Source organism: Mustelus asterias, chromosome 10, assembly GCF_964213995.1.
Source record: "Mustelus asterias chromosome 10, sMusAst1.hap1.1, whole genome shotgun sequence".
In the NCBI taxonomy this organism is placed as follows: domain Eukaryota; kingdom Metazoa; phylum Chordata; class Chondrichthyes; order Carcharhiniformes; family Triakidae; genus Mustelus; species Mustelus asterias.
The window spans coordinates 35,734,183-35,752,169 of NC_135810.1; the positions used below are offsets into that span (position 1 = coordinate 35,734,183).

General features: G+C 43.6%; 1 protein-coding gene across 1 annotated transcript in view; it reads right to left on the minus strand.

Moving 5' to 3' along the window:
• The window catches only part of uggt2 (UDP-glucose glycoprotein glucosyltransferase 2), a 608,113-nt gene that overhangs the window by 481,446 nt on the left and 108,680 nt on the right, over positions 1-17,987 (minus strand). The window contains exons 5-6 of the mRNA XM_078221650.1: positions 16,239-16,351; positions 10,995-11,169 (exon numbers count right to left, since the gene is read on the minus strand). Coding sequence (XP_078077776.1) covers positions 10,995-11,169; positions 16,239-16,351 — 288 coding nt within the window. The remainder of the gene's footprint in view (positions 1-10,994; positions 11,170-16,238; positions 16,352-17,987) is intronic.

The following is a 17,987-nucleotide window of genomic DNA, read 5'->3' on the forward strand; positions in this document are numbered from 1 at the left end:
TTAGATAAATGCAATTCACACTTATTAACAAAAAGATAGAATTTTTAGTCACTCTCAAAATACAACCAGGTTAGTAGTCTTCTGGAATCGCTGGCTTCTTTTGCTTCACTATTTGCACTTTCTTCCCGTGTGTGAGTGGGTTTCCTCCGGGTGCTCCAGCTTCCCCCCCACAGTCCAAAGATGTGCGTGTTAGGTTGATTGGCCGTGTTGAATTGACCCCAGTGTCAGGGGGATTAGCAGGGTAAATGCGTGGGTTTACAGGAATATGGCCTGGGTGGGTTTGTGGTCGGTACAGACTCAATGGACCGAATGGCCTCCTTATGTACTGTAGCGATTCTAGAATGCTATGGATTCTATGAGATGAGACTTTCTTTTAAGACATAAATGCAGTTATGAGAACCAACCAGTTTCTCTCTCTTTGAGAGCTGTGCTAAGCTGTCATTCGGCAGGTGCTCTTCTCCTCCAGTTTGCCACTGCCTCTGTCTCTTACACCCCCTGATGACACAGCAACATCCCCACAATAGGATTGGTTTACAGGTTACCAAAACATGAAATTCAAATCTAATAGGCTGATGTTATTCAAATGCCTAGTTTAAACGGATTGGGCAAACTTCAAAAAGTATCTTGGCAACACTACTGCCTAGCCTCTCAATACAATGTTTCAGTCTGTGTACCAGATATGCACCTGCATCTTACCTAAAATTACCTTTTAAACAGATCATGCAATTTTACAGCTCTTAGCATTTTACAATTTTTAAAAAAATTTACAAACACTAACTTCACAACAATAACTATCCAAAATCTTATGCAATTATAGTCGCTCAGCCCACAATGCTCCCCCAGCTAATAGGAACAAGCTTTTTTTCCCCCTTATATCATCTGGACCTACTATATTCTTGCTACCTATATCAGATCTTTCTTCAACTTCCTTTGCCCCAAAGTAACAACCCCATCTTCTCCAACCTAATCTTGTAACTAAAATCCCTCATCTTTGCAATGAATCAGATTGGCAAAGGTAGTCTGGAAAATTAGTTTGTAGAGTGTTTTTGGAACTATTTCTTAGAGCAGCACATTCTAGTGTTTGCATATTAGTTGATCATTAAAGGGGTGGAATCACTTTGATTGATGAATTCTGCTCATTTTTGTACAACCTATTTCTCTCTGTATCTCTGGGAGTCCAGTAAGAACCTGATAGGGCTCAATCAGTAGCAATATGATAAGTAGTCACACAGGCGCAAAATGTTAATTCTAAGTCCAAACATGTGCAGGTTAGGTGATTTGGCTATGGTAAATTACCCTTTCGTGCCAAGAATGTATAGGTTAGATGGATTAGCCATGATAAATGGACACAGTAAGAAGTCTCACAACATCAGGTTAAAGTCCAACAAGTTTATTTGGGATCACAAGCTTTCACAGCACTGCTCCTTCATTAGGTGAGTGGAGAGGTAGGTTTCACAAACACGGCATATACAGATAAAGAAACAATTGCAAGATAATGGTTGGAATGCAAGTCTTTTCAGGTAATCAAGTCTTTACAGGTACAGACAGTGCGAGTGAGAGAGGGATAATCACAGGTTAAAGAGGTGTGAATTGTCTCAAACCAGGACAGTTTGTGGCATTTTGCAAGCCCAGGCAAAATTGTGGGGGTTACATGTAGTGTGACATGAACCCAAGATCCCAGTTGAGGCCGTCCTCATGCGTGCGGAACTTGGCAATTTCTGCTCTGCGATTCTGCGTTGTCGTGCGTCTTGAAGGCCGCCTTGGAGAAAACTTACCCGAAGATCGGAGGTCCTGGTTTGAGGCAATTCACATCTCTTTAACCTGTGATTATCCCTCTCTCCACTCGCACTGTCGGTACCTGTAAAGACTTGATGACCAGAAAAGACTCACATTCCAACCATTATCTTGCAATTGTGTCTGTCTATAGATGTCATGTTTATGAAACCTACCTCTTCACTCGCCTGATGAAGGAGCAGCACTCTGTCAGCTTGTGATTCCAAATAAATCTGTTGGAATTTAATCTGGTGCTGTGAGACTTCTTACTGTGCCTACCCCAGTCCAATGCCGCCATCTCCACATCATGATAAATGGAGGGGAAGCCTGGGTTGGATGCCCTTTCGGAGAGTCGGTGCAGACTTGATGGGCTGAATGTCCTCTTTCTGCACTATAGGGATTCTATGATTCTTTATTTCTCTCTCCAAAGACAGTGCCAGAATTGTTGACTTATTCCAGCATTTTTTGTTTTTATTTCTCACCAGTAGAAAAGCAGGTGGCAGTTCTAAGAATCAAGACATCCATCACCTGCGAGATGCACTTCTGCGCAGTAGGTTGTGAGTTTGCACAAATGTCCAGAAGGGGAGTCGAGAACTAGGGGTCATAGTTTGAGGATAAGGGGTAAACCTTTTAGGACGGAGGTCAGGAGAAATTTCTTTACTCAGTGACGAATCTGTGGAATTCACTCCCACCAAAAGTAGTTGAGGCCAAAACTTTGTGTAGTTTGAAGAAGTAATTAGATATAGCTCTTGGGGTAAAGGGATATGGGGAAAGGGGGGGGGGGGGCAGTGGTGGGAGAGGGCAGGTAGGGTCAGGATATTGCATTTGATGATCAGCCATAATCAAAATGAATGGCGTACCAGGCTCGAAGGTTGGAATGGCATACTCCTGCTTCTATTTTCTATGTTCCTATTTTGCAGCTTTAGAGAACTTCAGTTAGACCACACTTGAAATACTGCATACAGTTCTGGTCACTACACTACCAGAAGGATGTGGGGACTTTGGAGAGAGAGTACAGAAAGGTTAGGGAAATTATTGGAAAATATACTGAGGGACAGGATTTACTCACTTTTGGAAAAATATGGACTTATTAGTGATTGGCAGTATGGCTTTGTTCGGAGAAGGTCATGTCTCACAAACCTGTTGGAGTTTTTTGATTAAGTGACAAAGACAATTGTTGAGGGCAGGGTGGTGGATGTTGTCTACATGGACTTTAGCAAGGCCTATGACAATGTCCCTTATGGCAGGCTGATACAGAAGATGAAGTCACATGGGATTCCGCATGAGCTGGTAAAATGGATAAAAACTGGTTGGTCACAGAAGATAGAGAGTAGCGGTGGAAGGGTATTTTTCTGACTGGAGACCTGTGACCAGTGGTGTTCTGCAGGGACCATTGCTGGGACTCCTGTTGTTTGCAATATATGTAAATGATTTGGAGGAGAATGTAGGTGCTCTGGTTAGTAAGTTTGCAGACGACACAAAGATCGGAAGAGCTGCGTATAGCGAGGTGGATTGCTTGAGGTAACAGCAGGATTATAGACAGGCTGGAGACTTGGGCGGAGAAATGGCAGATGGAATTTACTCTAGACCAATGCAAGGTGATGCATTTTGGAAGGTCTAATGCAGGAGTGAAGTATACAGTGAATGGCAGAACCCTTAGAAGCATTGACATACAGAGGTATCTAGGCGTAGAGATCCACAGTTCCCTGTAAATGGCGACGCAGGTGGATAAGGTGGTCAAGGCGGCATATGGCATTCTTGCCTTCATCGGTCAGGGCATAAAGTGTAAAAGTTGGCAAGACAAGTTGCAGCTGTATAGAACTTCAGGTCAGCCACATTTGGAATACAGCATACAGGTCTGGTTACCACACTACTGGAAGGATGTGAAGGCTTTGGAGAGGGTACAGAAAAGGTTTTTCAGGATGTTGTCTGGTTTGGAGGGTATTAACTATGAGGAGAGATTGGACAAACTTGGTTTGTTTTCATTTGAACACTGAAGGCTGAGGGGTGACCTGATAGAAGTTTACAAAATTATGAAAGGCATGGATAGAATGGAGAGTCAAAGTATTTTCCCTGGATAGAAATGTCAATTGCTGGGGGACATAGATTTAAAATAAAAGGGGGAAAGTTTAAAGGAGATGTGAGAGGCAAGTTTTCTACACAGAGGGTGATAAGTGCCTGGAATACGCTGCCAGTGGAGGTGGTAGAAGTAGATACAATAGCAATGTTTAAGAGGCATCTTGACAAATACATGAATAGGCAGGGAATAAAGGGACATGACCACGTAGAGGCAAAGGTCTTTAATTTAGAAAGGTGTCTTGTGTCGGCGCAAGCTTGGTAGGCCTGAGGGCCTGTTTTGATGCTGTGCTGTTCTTTGTTCTAGGTTGGGGTTGTTTTCTGTGGAAAAGAGAAGGCTGAGGGGCGACATGACTGAGGTATACAAAATTGTAAGGGTAGGGAGAGAGTAGACAGGGAGAACCTTTTCCCTTGACAGAGAGTTCTAAAACTAGGGTCACAGGAAGCATAGTGGAGAGCATGTCCCTGTCTACATCAATGGGGACATCAATGGGGACAAAGTAGAAATTGTTGAGAGCTTCAGGTTTTTAGCAGTCCAGCTCACCAGCAACCTGTCCTGGTCCCCCCATGCCAACACTAATGCTAAGAACGCCCACAAATGCCTCTACTTTCTCAGAAGACTGAGGAAATTTGGCATGTCCACTACGACTCTCACCAACTTCTACAGATGCACCATAGAAAGCATTCTTTCTGATTGTATCAGAGCTTGGTATGGCTCCTGCTCTGCCCAAGACTGTAAGATACTATAAAGGGTCATGCATGAAGACCAGTCCATCACGCAACCAACCTCCCATCCATTGACTCTGTCCACGCTGCCTTGGAAAAGCAGCCAGCATAATTAAGGACCCCACGCACCCCGGACATACTCTCTTCCACCTTCTTCTAAAGGGAAAAAGATACAAAGGTCTGAGGTCATGTACCAACCGACTCAAGAACAGCTTCTTCCCTGCTGCCATCAGACTTTTGAATGGACCTACCTTGCACTAAGTTGATCTTTCTCTGCACCCTAGCTATGACTGTAACACTACATTCTGCACTCTCTCATTTCTTTCTCTATGAACATAGAAACATAGAAAAACCACAACACAAACAGGCCCTTCGGCCAACAAGTTGTGCTGAACACATCCCTACCTTCTAGACCTACCTATAACCCTCCATCCTATTAAACTCCATGTACTCATCCAGGAGTCTCTTAAAAGACCCTATTGAGTTCGCCTCCAGCACCACTGACGGCAGCCGATTCCACTCGCCCACCACCCTGTGTGTGAAAAACGTACCCCTAACATCTCCCCTGTACCTACCCCCCAGCACCTTAAACCTGTGTCCTCTCGTAGCAGCCATTTCCACCCTGGGAAAAAGCCTCTGAGAGTCCACCCTATCTATGCCTCTCAACAGTATGCTTTGTCTGTATAACGCACAAGAAACAATACTTTCCACTGCATATTAATACATGTGACAATAATGAATCAAATCAAAATCAGATTCAAGATAAGCGGCAGAAGGATTAGAGAGGACATGAGGAAAAACCTTTTCACTCAGAGGGCGGTTGGTGTTTGGAATTGGTTGCCTGTGTTGGTGGTGGAGAGAGAGACCCTGAACTCATTTAAGTACCACCTGGATCTGCACCTTAAGTGCTGTAAGTTGCAGAGTTATGTGCCATGTGCAGGAAGATTAAGGAGAGTTAAAAGGGCTTAACTTGCTTCTGCACAGCATCTTCCAGCATCCTGGAATCTTCCCCCTATTGTATCAGAATCTCTACTGATCTTCACCAATGGAGACCAGGTGCCATGGCCACACCAGTGAATCGGAGACCACTGAAGACCCTGTGTAGTTGGAGGCATGGCTGACCCTGACAGTACTCAGTTGGGCACTTTAAGTGTGCCGGGGCAGTGCCAAGGGCGTGCGGCCTGAATGAGGTGGGGCCTGAGTGGGGTGGGTGCTAATCCCATAAGACCATAAGATATCAGAGCAGAATCAGGCCATTCAGCCCATCAAGTCTGCTCCGCCATGGCTGATATGTTTCTCAACACCATTCTCTCACCTTGTTTCCATAACCTTTGATCCCCTTACCAATCAAGAACCTATCTATATTTGTCTCAAATACACTCAATAAGCTGCTCTGCAGCCTTCTGTGGAAATGAATTCCACAGGGTCACCACCTTCTGGCTGAAGAAATTCCTTCTCATCTCGGTTCTAAAGGGTCGTCTCTTAACTCTGAGGCTGGGCTCTCGGATCCTAATCTCTCCTACTAATGGAACATATTTTTCACGTCCACTCTATCCAGGCCTTTCAGTATTCTGTAAGTATGAAATCCCCCTCATCCTTCTAAACTCCATTGAGTGCAGACCCAGAGTCTTCAAACGCTCTTCATACATCAAGCCTTTCATTGCTGGGATCAGGGATGTGACAAGTGTTTTTTCTAGTCTTCTGTAACCCTCCCCGACTCCAGTGATTCCTGAAAGATCACCACTAATGCCTCCACTATCTCTTCAGCCATCTCCTTCAGAATTCAGGGGTGTAGTCCAGGTGATTTATTCACCTTCAGACCTTTCAGCTTCCCCACATCTTCTCCTTAGTAATGCACACCATACTCACCCCTTCCCTTGTTGCTTTTTTAGTTGTCCTCTGTTGATTTTAAAAGGCCCTGGCTTCCCACTAATCTTCGTCACATTGTATGCTTTTTATTTTGCTTTTATGCTGTCTGACTTCCCTCGTCAGCCATGGTTGCTTCGTCCTCCCCTTAAGCATGCTTCTTCTTCCTTGGGATGAAATTCTGCTGTTTCTCCCGAATTACTCCCAGAACGCCTCCATTGCTGGTCCACTGTCTTTTCTGCTAGGCTCCTCTCCCAATCAACTCTAGCCAACTCCTCCCTCATGCCTCTGTAGTTGCCTTAACTCAACTGCAATACCGTTACATTGGATTCCAGCTTCTGCCTCTCAAACTGCAGAGTGAACTCAGTCATATTATGGTCACTGCCTCCTAAGGGTTCCTTCACCTTCAACCCCCTTATCAAGTCTGCTTCATTACACATCACCAAATTCTCAATTGCCAGCACTACAAGCTTCTCCAAAAAGCGATCTCATATGGCATTCCACAAATTCCTTTTCTTTGGATCCACTACCAACCTGACTTTCTCAGTCCACCTTCATATTGATGTCCTCCATGGTCACTGTAACCTTGCCTTTCTTACACACCTTTTCTATCTTCTGATGTATCCATGGCGGGGAATATACAAGGGGGAGGGGATTTGCAAGGAATGGGAGGGGCAATGCAAGGGGTGTTGTGGTTTCCAAGGGGTGTCCGATGTCTGTGGGGCAGTGTGGGAGGAGGTCTCCGAGCGCACAACAGCCAGCTTCCCTGGCATACTTTGGCTTTGCTCCGCTCCATTTTCAGATTTTTATGACACTTACATTTTTTTTTGTGAAGATCACCCCCGCCAACTTTGACATTGTAGCAGAGTCTGTGATGATAATCAGGACAAAGCTATTTTATAGTTGGGACCCAAAAGCAGTAGGGAGACAGAAGAAAAGGTTGAGGACAGCACAGAAAAAAGTTAAAGAGAGCACATTAAATAGTAAAGGCAGTGTCAGTAATCCTAGTACTACACGGGTCAGCCAAAAGCAGGACAGAGAGCAAGAGAAGTCCAGATTAAACTGCATTTATTTCAGTGCAAGAGGTCTGATGGGCAAGGCAGATGACCTCAGGGCATGGATTGGTGCATGGGTATTACTGAAACATGGCTAAGGGAGGGACAGGACTGGCAGCTTAATGTTCCAGGGTACAAGTGCTTTTGGTGGGAAACGGTTGGGGTGCGGTGGGGGGGGCGGGGGTGTGTGTGTGTGTGTGTGTGTGTGTGTGTGTGTGTGCGCGTGGGAGAGAGGAGTTGTATTTTTGATTATGGGGAGCATCACAGTAGTAGTCAGAGATTAAGTAACCGAGGGGTCATCAACGGAGGCTTTGTGGATGGAACTAAGAAATAAGAGGATGGTGACGTTATTCCTTATTGGAGTTGTCCTATAGGCCCCCAAATAGTAAACGCGAATTGGAAAAAAAAATATGCAGGGAGATTGGGGAAACTTGCAGGAGTAATAGGGATGTCACAGTAGGCAATTTTAATTTTTCTAACATAGACTGGGACTGCCATATGGATAAAAGGCTTAAATGGAGTGGAAGTTGTTAACAAGAAGAAAGAAAATTACAGCAGAGGAACAGGCCCTTCGGCCCTCCAAGCCTGCATCGATCATGCTGCCCGACTGAACTAAAACCCCTTACCCTTCCGGGGACCACACCCCTCCATTCCCATCCTATTCATGTATTTGTCAAGACGCCCCTTAAAAGTCACGATCGTATCTGCCTCCACTACCTCACCTGGCAGCGAGTTCCAGGCACCCACCACCCTCTGCATAAAAAACTTGCCCTGTACATCTCCTTTAAACCTTGCCCCTCGCATTTTAAACCTATGCCCCCTAGTAATTGACGCTTCCACCCTCGGAAAAAGCTTCTGACTATCCACTCTGTCCATGCCCCTCATAATCTTGTAGACTTATATCAGGTCATTCCTCAACCTCCATCATTCCAGTGAGAACAAACAAAGTTTCTCCAACCTCTCCTCATAGCTTTTGCCCTCCCCAGGCTAATACCAGGCAACATCCTGGTAAATCTTTTCTGTACCCTCTCCAAAGCCACCACATCCTTCTGGTAGTGTGATGACCAGAATTGAACATTATATTCCAAGTGCGGCCTAACTAAGGTTCCATAAAGCTGCAATATGACTTGACAACTTTTAAACTCAATGCCCTGGCCGATGAAGGCAAGCATGCCGTATGCCTTCTTGACAACCTTCTCCACCTGCGTTGCCACCTTCAGTGACCTGTGTACCTGTACACCCAGATCCCTCTGCCTATCAATATTCTTCAGGGTTCTGCCATTTACTGTATATTTCCCATCTGTATGAGACCTTCCAAAATGCATTACCTCGCATTTGTCCAGATTAAACTCCATCTGCCATCTCTGCGCCCAAGTCTCCAACCGATCCATATCCTGCTGTATCCTCTTGATGTTCATCGCTATCCACAATTCCACCAACCTTTGTGTCGTCCGCAAACTTTGTAATCAAACCAGTTACATTTTCCTCCAAAACTGTGTACAGTTCTGGTCACCCTATTATAGAAAGGAACTGTGTACAGTTCTGATCACCGTATTATAGAAAGGATATTATTAAACTAGAAAGAGTGCAGAAATGATTTACTTCGGATGTTACCAGTACTTGATGGTTTGAGTTATAAGGAGAGGCTGGATAGACTGGGACTTTTTTCTCTGGAGCGTAGGAAGCATAGGTGATCTTATAAGGTCTATAAAATAACGAGGGGCATAGATCAGCGAGATAGTCGACATTTTTTCCCAAAGATAGGGGAGTCTAAAACTAGAGGGCATAGGTTTAAGGTGAGAAGGGAGAGATACAAAAGGTCCAGAGAGGCAATTTTTTCCACAGAGGGTAGTGAGTGTCTGGAACAAGCTGTCAGAGGTAGTAGTAGAGGCGGGTACAATTTTGTCTTTTAAAAAGCATTTAGACAGTTACATGAGTCAGATGGGTATAAAGGGATATGGGCCTAATGCGGGCAATTGGGACTAGCTTTGCGGTTAAAAAATGGGCGGCATGGACAAGTTGGGCTGAAGGGCCTGTTTCATTGCTGTAAACCTCTATGACTCTAATCATTTATATATATTACAAACAGCAAAGGTCCCAGCACGGATCCCTGAGGAATGCCACTTGTCACAGCCCTCCATTCAGAAATGCACCCTTCCACTGCTACCCTCTGTCTGCTGTGACCGTGCCAGTTTTGTATCCATTTGTCAGCTCACCTCTGATACCATGCGACTTCACCTTCTGTACCAGTCTGCTCTAAGGGACCTTGTCAAAGGCCTTACTGAAGTCCATGTGGACAACATCTACTGCCCTACCCTCAATCATCTTCGACCTTTCCTCGAAAAACTCAATCAAGTTACTGAGACACGACCTCCACTTCACAAAACCATGTTGCCTCTCACTAATGTGTTCACTTATTTCCAAGTGAGTAAATCCTGTCTCGAAGGATCCTCTCCAATAATTCCCTTACCATTGACATAAGGCTCACTGGCCTGTAATCACCTGAAAATAAGTGTATCTAGGAAAGCTTTTTCAGGCAGTATGTGTAGGGTCCTACTCGGGAAAGGGCAAAACTTGACCTACTCTTGGGAATTAGGGCAGGGCAAGTAACTGAGGTGACAGTGGGGGACCACTCTGGGACCAGTGACCATAGTTCTATTAATTTTAAAATAGTTACGGAAAGGGACAAAACTGGTTCACAGGTGGTGCAAGTTCTAAATTGGGGCAAGGTGAATTTTGATGGAAATAGATAGGAGCTTGCAAGGGTTGATTGGAGTAGCTTGCTTGAGGGCAGAAAGTCATGACGATTTGGGAACCTGGAAAAGTTAGTGGTCATATATTGGGGGCAGTTCACATTACAGTAGAGGAGGTGATGGACATTTTAAAATGTATGAATGTGGATAAATCTCCTGGCCCTGACCAGGTATATCCAAGAACACTGCCTGAGGCTAGAGAAGAAATTGTGGGAGCCCTGGCCGAGATGTTTGCATCACCATTAGCCATGGGGGAGGTACCAGAAGATTGGAGGGTAGCACATGTTGTGCCCTTATTTAAGAAGGACTGCAAAGAAAAACCTGGGAATTATAGACTGGCAAGCCTAACAACTGTGGTGGCTAAATCACGAGAGAGGATTCTGAGGGATGATATACAGATGTTTGGAAAGACAGGGTTTGATTAGAAGTAGTCAGCACGGCTTTGTGCATGGGATATCATGCCTTACAAATTAGAGTTCTTTGATAAAGTGACCAGGAAGGTCGATGAGGGCAAGGCAGTAGATGTAGTCTATGTGGACTTCAATAAGATAGGAGTAAATTGCTGCGGATGCTGGAATCTGAAACCAAAAGAGAAAATGCTGGAAAATCTCAGTTGTCTGGCAAAATCTGAAAGGAGAGAAAAGAGCTGACATTTAGAGTCCAGATGACCCTTTGTCAAAGAACTTGTAAACCTCTATGACTCTATATTTATGAAAGTCATGCAAACCAAATTTTTAGCACATACCTGCACATAATGGCGCAGAACATAAATAACTTCCCCTTTGCCAGCCTTCTCAGACAGAATTTTGTGGAATTTAGAAAATTCTTTTGTACCAATTTCAGCGTACAAAATGGCAACTGGAGCTTCAGTTTTCTTTGTTGGAAATGTATGATCCCCTTTAAACAAGTATGGCTTGGGTCTGAAAACAGAAATGAGGTTGAAATTCTAGGATCTATCCTGCATTTAAAAAAACAGTTTAACTGCTTTAACAATTCTCAAATAACAAATTAAGTTGAATGGACTTCATTCAATAAACAAATATATGATTATGACAATCTCTCCCAGAAAATGCGTGGGTTTCCTCCGGGTGCTCCAGTTTCCTTCCACAGTCCAAGATGTGTGGTTTAGGTTGATTGGCCGTGCTAAATTGACCTTAATGTCGGGGGATTAGCAGGATAACAGATGGTTACAGGAATAGGGTCTGGGTGAGTTTGTGGTCAGTGCAGACTAAATGGGCCAAATGGCCTCCTTCTGTACTATAGGGATTCTTTGATTCTATGATATCAATAGGGCATGCACCCTGGCTTTAAAATGTCAACAGTTGGAAGTTGAAAAATGACAAAGGGTTTGTATAATGTAATGAAATGAATGGTTTCGCAGAATGCAAAAGTTATTTGCTAACAAGGTGAATTTACTCTCTCCTTGTCAAAGTACATCCTGACAGAAGAACAAAAAAATGCTGGAAATACTGTGTTGGTCAGGCAGTATCTGTGGAATGAAACAGAGTTAGTGTTTCTGGATGATGACTGAATTCATGAAAGGTCATCAACCTGAACCTACTCAGTATGTCCAGCATTTTCTATTTGTGTTTCAGATTGCCAGCATTAGTAGTATTTTGCTTTTATCAAAGAAATTGCAGAGGCCTTGCAGAGATATTTACATCATCTCTTTTCCCTTGACTGGAGGATGACTAGTCTTCTTCCGTTGTTTAAGGTAGCAAAGACAAGCCAGGGAATTACAGGCCAGTGAGCCTGACATCAGTGGTGGGTAAGTTACTGGAGGGGATTCTGAGGGACAGGATCTACCAACATTTGGATAGTCAAAGTCTGATCAGGGATAGTCAGCACAGCTTTGTGCATGGGAAGTCATGTCTACGAATCTTTCAGAGTTTTTTTGAAGAGGTAACCAAGAGAATGGATGAGGGTAGGGCAGTAGATGCTATTCGTATAGACTTTAGCAAGACCTTTCACAAGGTCCTGCATGGCAGGTTAGTCTGGAAGGTTAGATTGCATGAGATCCAAGGAGAGCTAGCTAATTGGATTCAAAATTGGCTCGATGGTAGGAAGCAGAGGGTGATGGTCGAAGGTTATTTCTCAGTCTGGAGGCCGGTGGCATCACAGGTCGACAGAGTGGTGAAGAAGGCATTTCGCACACTGGCCTTCATCAGTCAGAGCATTGAGTATAGGAGTTGGGACATTGTGTTACAGTTGTACAAGTCGTTGGTAAGGCCGCACTTGGAGTTTTATGTACAGTTTTGGTCACCTTCTTATAGGAAAGACATTGATAAACTGGAAAGAGTGCAAAGGATATTTACGAGGATGTTACCAGGACAGGCCTGAGTTATAGGGAGAGATTAGCAGGCTCGGACTTTATTCCTTGGAACATAGGAAAATGAGGGGTGACTTTATTGAAGTGTATAAAATCAGAGGGGCACATATTGGATGAATACATATAGTATTTTTCCCAGGGAAGGGCAATTGAGAACTAGAGGGCATAGGTTTAAGGTGAGAGGGGAAAGATTTATAAGGGACCTGAGGGGCAACTTCTTCACACAGAGGGTGGTGCCTATATGGAATGAGCTGCCAGAGAAAGTGGTTGAGGCAGGTACAATAGCAACATTTAAACAGCATTTGGATAAGTACATGGATGGGAAAGGATTAGATTGATATGGGCCAAACGAGGGCAATTGGGACTAGCGGGGAGGGCACCATGGTCGGCGTGTACCAGTTGGGCTGAAGGGCCTGTTTCCATGCTGTATTGCTCTATGACTCTAAGCTCAGATAGTGCATGAGGGAGGGCGACAGAAGAGAAACCTGAAAAAGATATAAATTGAGGGTGGGTGGAATGAATTTTAAAGGAAGTTTGTCATGGTAAGCTAAAGAAAGGGAGGGAAACAACAGCGGCCATACCAACTGAAAGGGTTAATAATCACAGACGTTTAAAAATCACAAGCTGTAATAAGAGAAACCACTGACATTTATTAAAGTTGACCCAGATTAGCATCAAGGCCCAGTTACAAGGGAGGAAACCCGAGGTTATAAGTTAGTTTATCTAACAAAGACCCTTAGTCTGAAAAGAAAAATCGTTAAATCAGGCATTTGGACATGGGAGAGACAATTGGTATCTACAGACCCAGACACAAGCTGGGATGTTAAGGATAACTTGTAACAATAATAAATTAGGTCAGCTAACATATTCAAACCTTTGCACTGATTGCATGTAATAATTAAGCAGACGTGCAATGGTTGTGATTGGTTTTTTTAACATTAGTATCTTATGCCTAACCAAATCAATAGGTGCAAGGGGATAACTCCTACACCTGGAGTCTTTTAAGGAACTATTGATAAGGCTGCAGGATAGGCATGTGCCTGTAAAAAGGAAAGATAGGAAAGGTAGGATTCGAGAGCCGTGGATAACCATGGAAATTGAGGGTCTGATTAAAATGAAAAGGGAGGCGTACGTTAAGTTTAGGCAACTGAAAACAGATGGAGTTCTGGAGGAATACAGAGAGAGGAGGAAAGAATTCAAACGGGGGGTTAGAAGGGCAAAAAGAGGTCACGAGATGTTCTTGGCAGGCAGGATTAAGGAGAATCCTAAGGCATTCTATTCATACGTTAGGAACAAAAGACTTGTCAGGGAGAAAATCGGACCTCTCAGGGACAAAGGAGGGGAATTATGCTTAGAACCCAAGGGAATAGGGGAGATCCTAAATGAATACTTTGCATCGGTATTCACGAAGGAGAGGGGCGTGTTAACCGGGAGTGTCTCGGGGGGAGGTGTTGACCCGTTAGAGAAAATCTCCATTACAAGAGAGGAAGTGTTAGGTTTTTTAGGGAACATTAAAACTGACAAAGCCCCAGAGCCTGATGGCATCTATCCTCGACTGCTCAGGGAGACGAGAGATGAAATTGCTGGGCCTCTGACGGAAATCTTTGTCGCTTCTTTGGACACGGGTGAGGTCCCTGAGGATTGGAGGATAGCGAATGTGGTCCCGTTGTTTAAGACGGGTAGCAGGGATAACCCAGGAAATTATAGGCTGGTGAGCTTGACGTCCGTGGTAGGGAAGTTGTTGGAGAGGATTCTTAGAGACAGGATGTATGTGCATTTAGAACGAAACAATCTCATTAGTGACAGACAGCATGGTTTTGTAAGAGGGAGGTCGTGCCTTACAAATTTGGTGGAGTTTTTTGAGGAAGTGACAAAAACGGTCGATGAAGGAAGGGCCGTGGATGTCGTCTATATGGATTTCAGTAAGGCATTTGACAAAGTCCCACATGGCAGGTTGGTTAAGAAGGTTAAGGCTCATGGGATACAAGGAGAAGTGGCTAGATGGGTGGAGAACTGGCTTGGCCATAGGAGACAGAGGGTTGTGGTCGAAGGGTCTTTTTCCGGCTGGAGGTCTGTGACCAGTGGTGTTCCGCAGGGCTCTGTACTGGGACCTCTGCTATTTGTGATATATATAAATGATTTGGAAGAAGGTGTAACTGGTGTCATCAGCAAGTTTGCGGATGACACGAAGATGGCTGGAATTGCGGATAGCGAAGAGCATTGTCGGGCAATACAGCAGGATATAGATAGGCTGGAAAATTGGGCGGAGAGGTGGCAGATGGAGTTTAATCTGGATAAATGTGAAGTGATGCATTTTGGAAGAAATAATGTAGGGAGGAGTTATACAATAAATGGCAGAGTCATCAGGAGTATAGAAACACAGAGGGACCTAGGTGTGCAAGTCCACAAATCCTTGAAGGTGGCAACACAGGTGGAGAAGGTGGTGAACAAAGCATATGGTATGCTTGCCTTTATAGGACGGGGTATAGAGTATAAAAGCTGGAGTCTGATGATGCAGCTGTATAGAACGCTGGTTAGGCCACATTTGGAGTACTGCGTCCAGTTCTGGTCGCCGCACTACCAGAAGGACATGGAGGCGTTAGAGAGAGTGCAGAGGTTTACCAGGATGTTGCCTGGTATGGAGGGTCTTAGCTATGAGGAGAGATTGGGTAAACTGGGGTTGTTCTCCTTGGAAAGACGGAGAATGAGGGGAGATCTAATAGAGGTATACAAGATTATGAAGGGTATAGATAGGGTGAACAGTGGGAAGCTTTTTCCCAGGTCGGAGGTGACGATCACGAGGGGTCACGGGCTCAAGCTGAGAGGGGCGAAGTATAAATCATAGAAATCATAGAAACCCTACAGTGCAGAAGGAGGCCATTCGGCCCATCGAGTCTGCACCGACCACAATCCCACCCAGGCCCCACCCGCACATATTTACCCGCTAATCCCACTAACCCACGCATCACAGTACTCTAAGTGGCAATTTTAACCTGGCCAATCAACCTAACCCGCACATCTTTGGACTTATAACTCAGACATCAGAGGGACGTTTTTTACACAGAGGGTGGTGGGGGCCTGGAATGCGCTGCCAAGTAGGGTGGTGGAGGCAGACACGCTGACATCGTTTAAGACTTACCTGGATAGTCACATGAGCAGCCTGGGAATGGAGGGATACAAACGATTGGTCTAGTTGGACCAAGGAGCGGCACAGGCTTGGAGGGCCGAAGGGCCTGTTTCCTGTGCTGTACTGTTCTTTGTTCTTTATTGTTCTTTGTTTGATTGGTATATGTTAATTACTTGTATTCGAATCTGAAAGCATATCTGCCTGTTTAATGCTAAATCCTGTACTCTGGCTGGCCACTAGCTGGCTTCCCAGAGTCCTCGCTATACAGCTCAAATAAAATGTTGTGAATGACTTGGTCTAGCCATTTGATGGGAACAAAATTTAATAAATGAAAAGGCTAAACACCAAAAAGCCCCATAATACTAATCAATGAAAAATTCACAAAATGTTTCTGTACGTAGCAGCAATGAGATAATTTCATATCTAAATACATTCCATGATTTATATTTTACCTAATTCTGAATTGAAATTTATTGAGAAGCTGAGGAACATAAAATGTCATGCATATACAAGAGCATACATATGCTGTATACCTATTAGCTGCTCTTTTGAGAAGCTTCTTGATTTCACCAGTATGGCAGGTATGTTCCCCATGGACAGCTACAAAACTGTTGCATCCTTTTGGTGCTGGTTCATCAGCTGCAATCTAAGCCAAATGTTACAAGTAAATATCTGAAAGTATAAAATAAGTTTAATGACATAAACTCTCAGCATCTTCTGAGAGATGAGTAACTATTTTTAGCATCAGATTTTACCTGCTTACGTCACTGAAGGCCATACCTGGGCCTTAATTCCAGGGATGTATTCCCCAATACTCTCAATCTAATTTTTCTCCTTCAACATGCTCCTTAAAATATTCTTCATTGACTAAGTATTATTGCATTATTTATTGTATTAAAGGTGCTACATTAATCTTGGAAATTGGAAGGACATGTTTCAAAGCTTGCTAAAAGAAACAGGTGGGATCCTGTCCGATTAAACAGGTCTTATTAATAAGAGCATAGTTGAATGTAACATTTTTGCTTTTCTTTTTTATGTTCAAAAATAATGATGATTAGGCCTCAACTAGAGAACTGTGGATGCTACATTTTTGCAAAGATGTAAAGACCTGGAGAGGACCTCATAGAAAGGTGTAAGAACGTTATCAGGAACGAATGAATCAATTACATGCAGAAACTTAAAGTTGAGAAAGTATACAAGAGATTTAACGGGGTGCTTTAAATCATGAATGGTCTGGACTCCATTTAATCTCTTGGCATCAGGTCAAACATGGACAAGGAAACTTCCTCCTCATTACTACCTACCACCTTCCTCCCTCAGCTGAGAATTAGAACTCCTCCATGTTGAACACTACTTGGAAAAGCTGTAAACCTCTATGACTCTAGTATTTGTTCGTATTGGCTCACTGTGAAGCCCTGTTATAATAATGTAGTAATAAATGCAAATGCAAGTGATGTTATGAGACGTAGAGTTGGAAATACCAAAGTGCTCCCGAGTGTCATTTTCCAAACATACAACAAAACCAGTGCTATGGACTATGGATGTGCGGTTGCAGAGCCACACAAAGTTTCAGCGAGGAAAAGTCAGAAAAAGAAACCTTTTCACATGAGCGATGGAGAACTAGTGGGTTAATGTGGACATGAGTAAAGGATGCTCAGCACGGTGGTGCAATGGATAGTACTACTGCCTCAAAGCACCAGGGACCCGGGTTCAATCCCAGCCTTGGGTGACTGTGTGGAGTTTGCACATTCTCCCTGTGTTCGTGTGGGTTTCCTCTGGGTATCAGTTTCCTCCCAGAGTCCAAAGATCTACAGGTTAGGTGGATTGGCCATGCTAGTTCGCGTCTGTGTTAGTTTATAATTGTGGATTTATGGGAACCAGTTAAATGTGGAAATTTTAAAAGATTTGGAAAAAGTATTTTATCATGTTGTCACATCAATCCCAGATAAAGAACAAGTGATTTGTTTGAAAGCTACAAGGCTACATTTGTTAAATAGTTAACTTTCTGGGAAATTAACTTTATCTTGAGTTTCTAATTACAAGAATTTAGAAGGTTAAAAACAGAACCATGAGAATACTTACAGAATTCATTGTTGCTTTAAAGTGTGTGCTAAGTTTCTCTGCTTATGTTTGGATAATATTTGCAAGTTGTATGTTTCAAGCTTTAATGTTTTCAGTATAATTTTGTGATCATAGTTTGTGATTTAAGTCAAATAGATAAAAGAAAGAGGAAGTTAATGAAGTTTTCTTTTCATAAGATACAGACCTGAATTCATGATTCA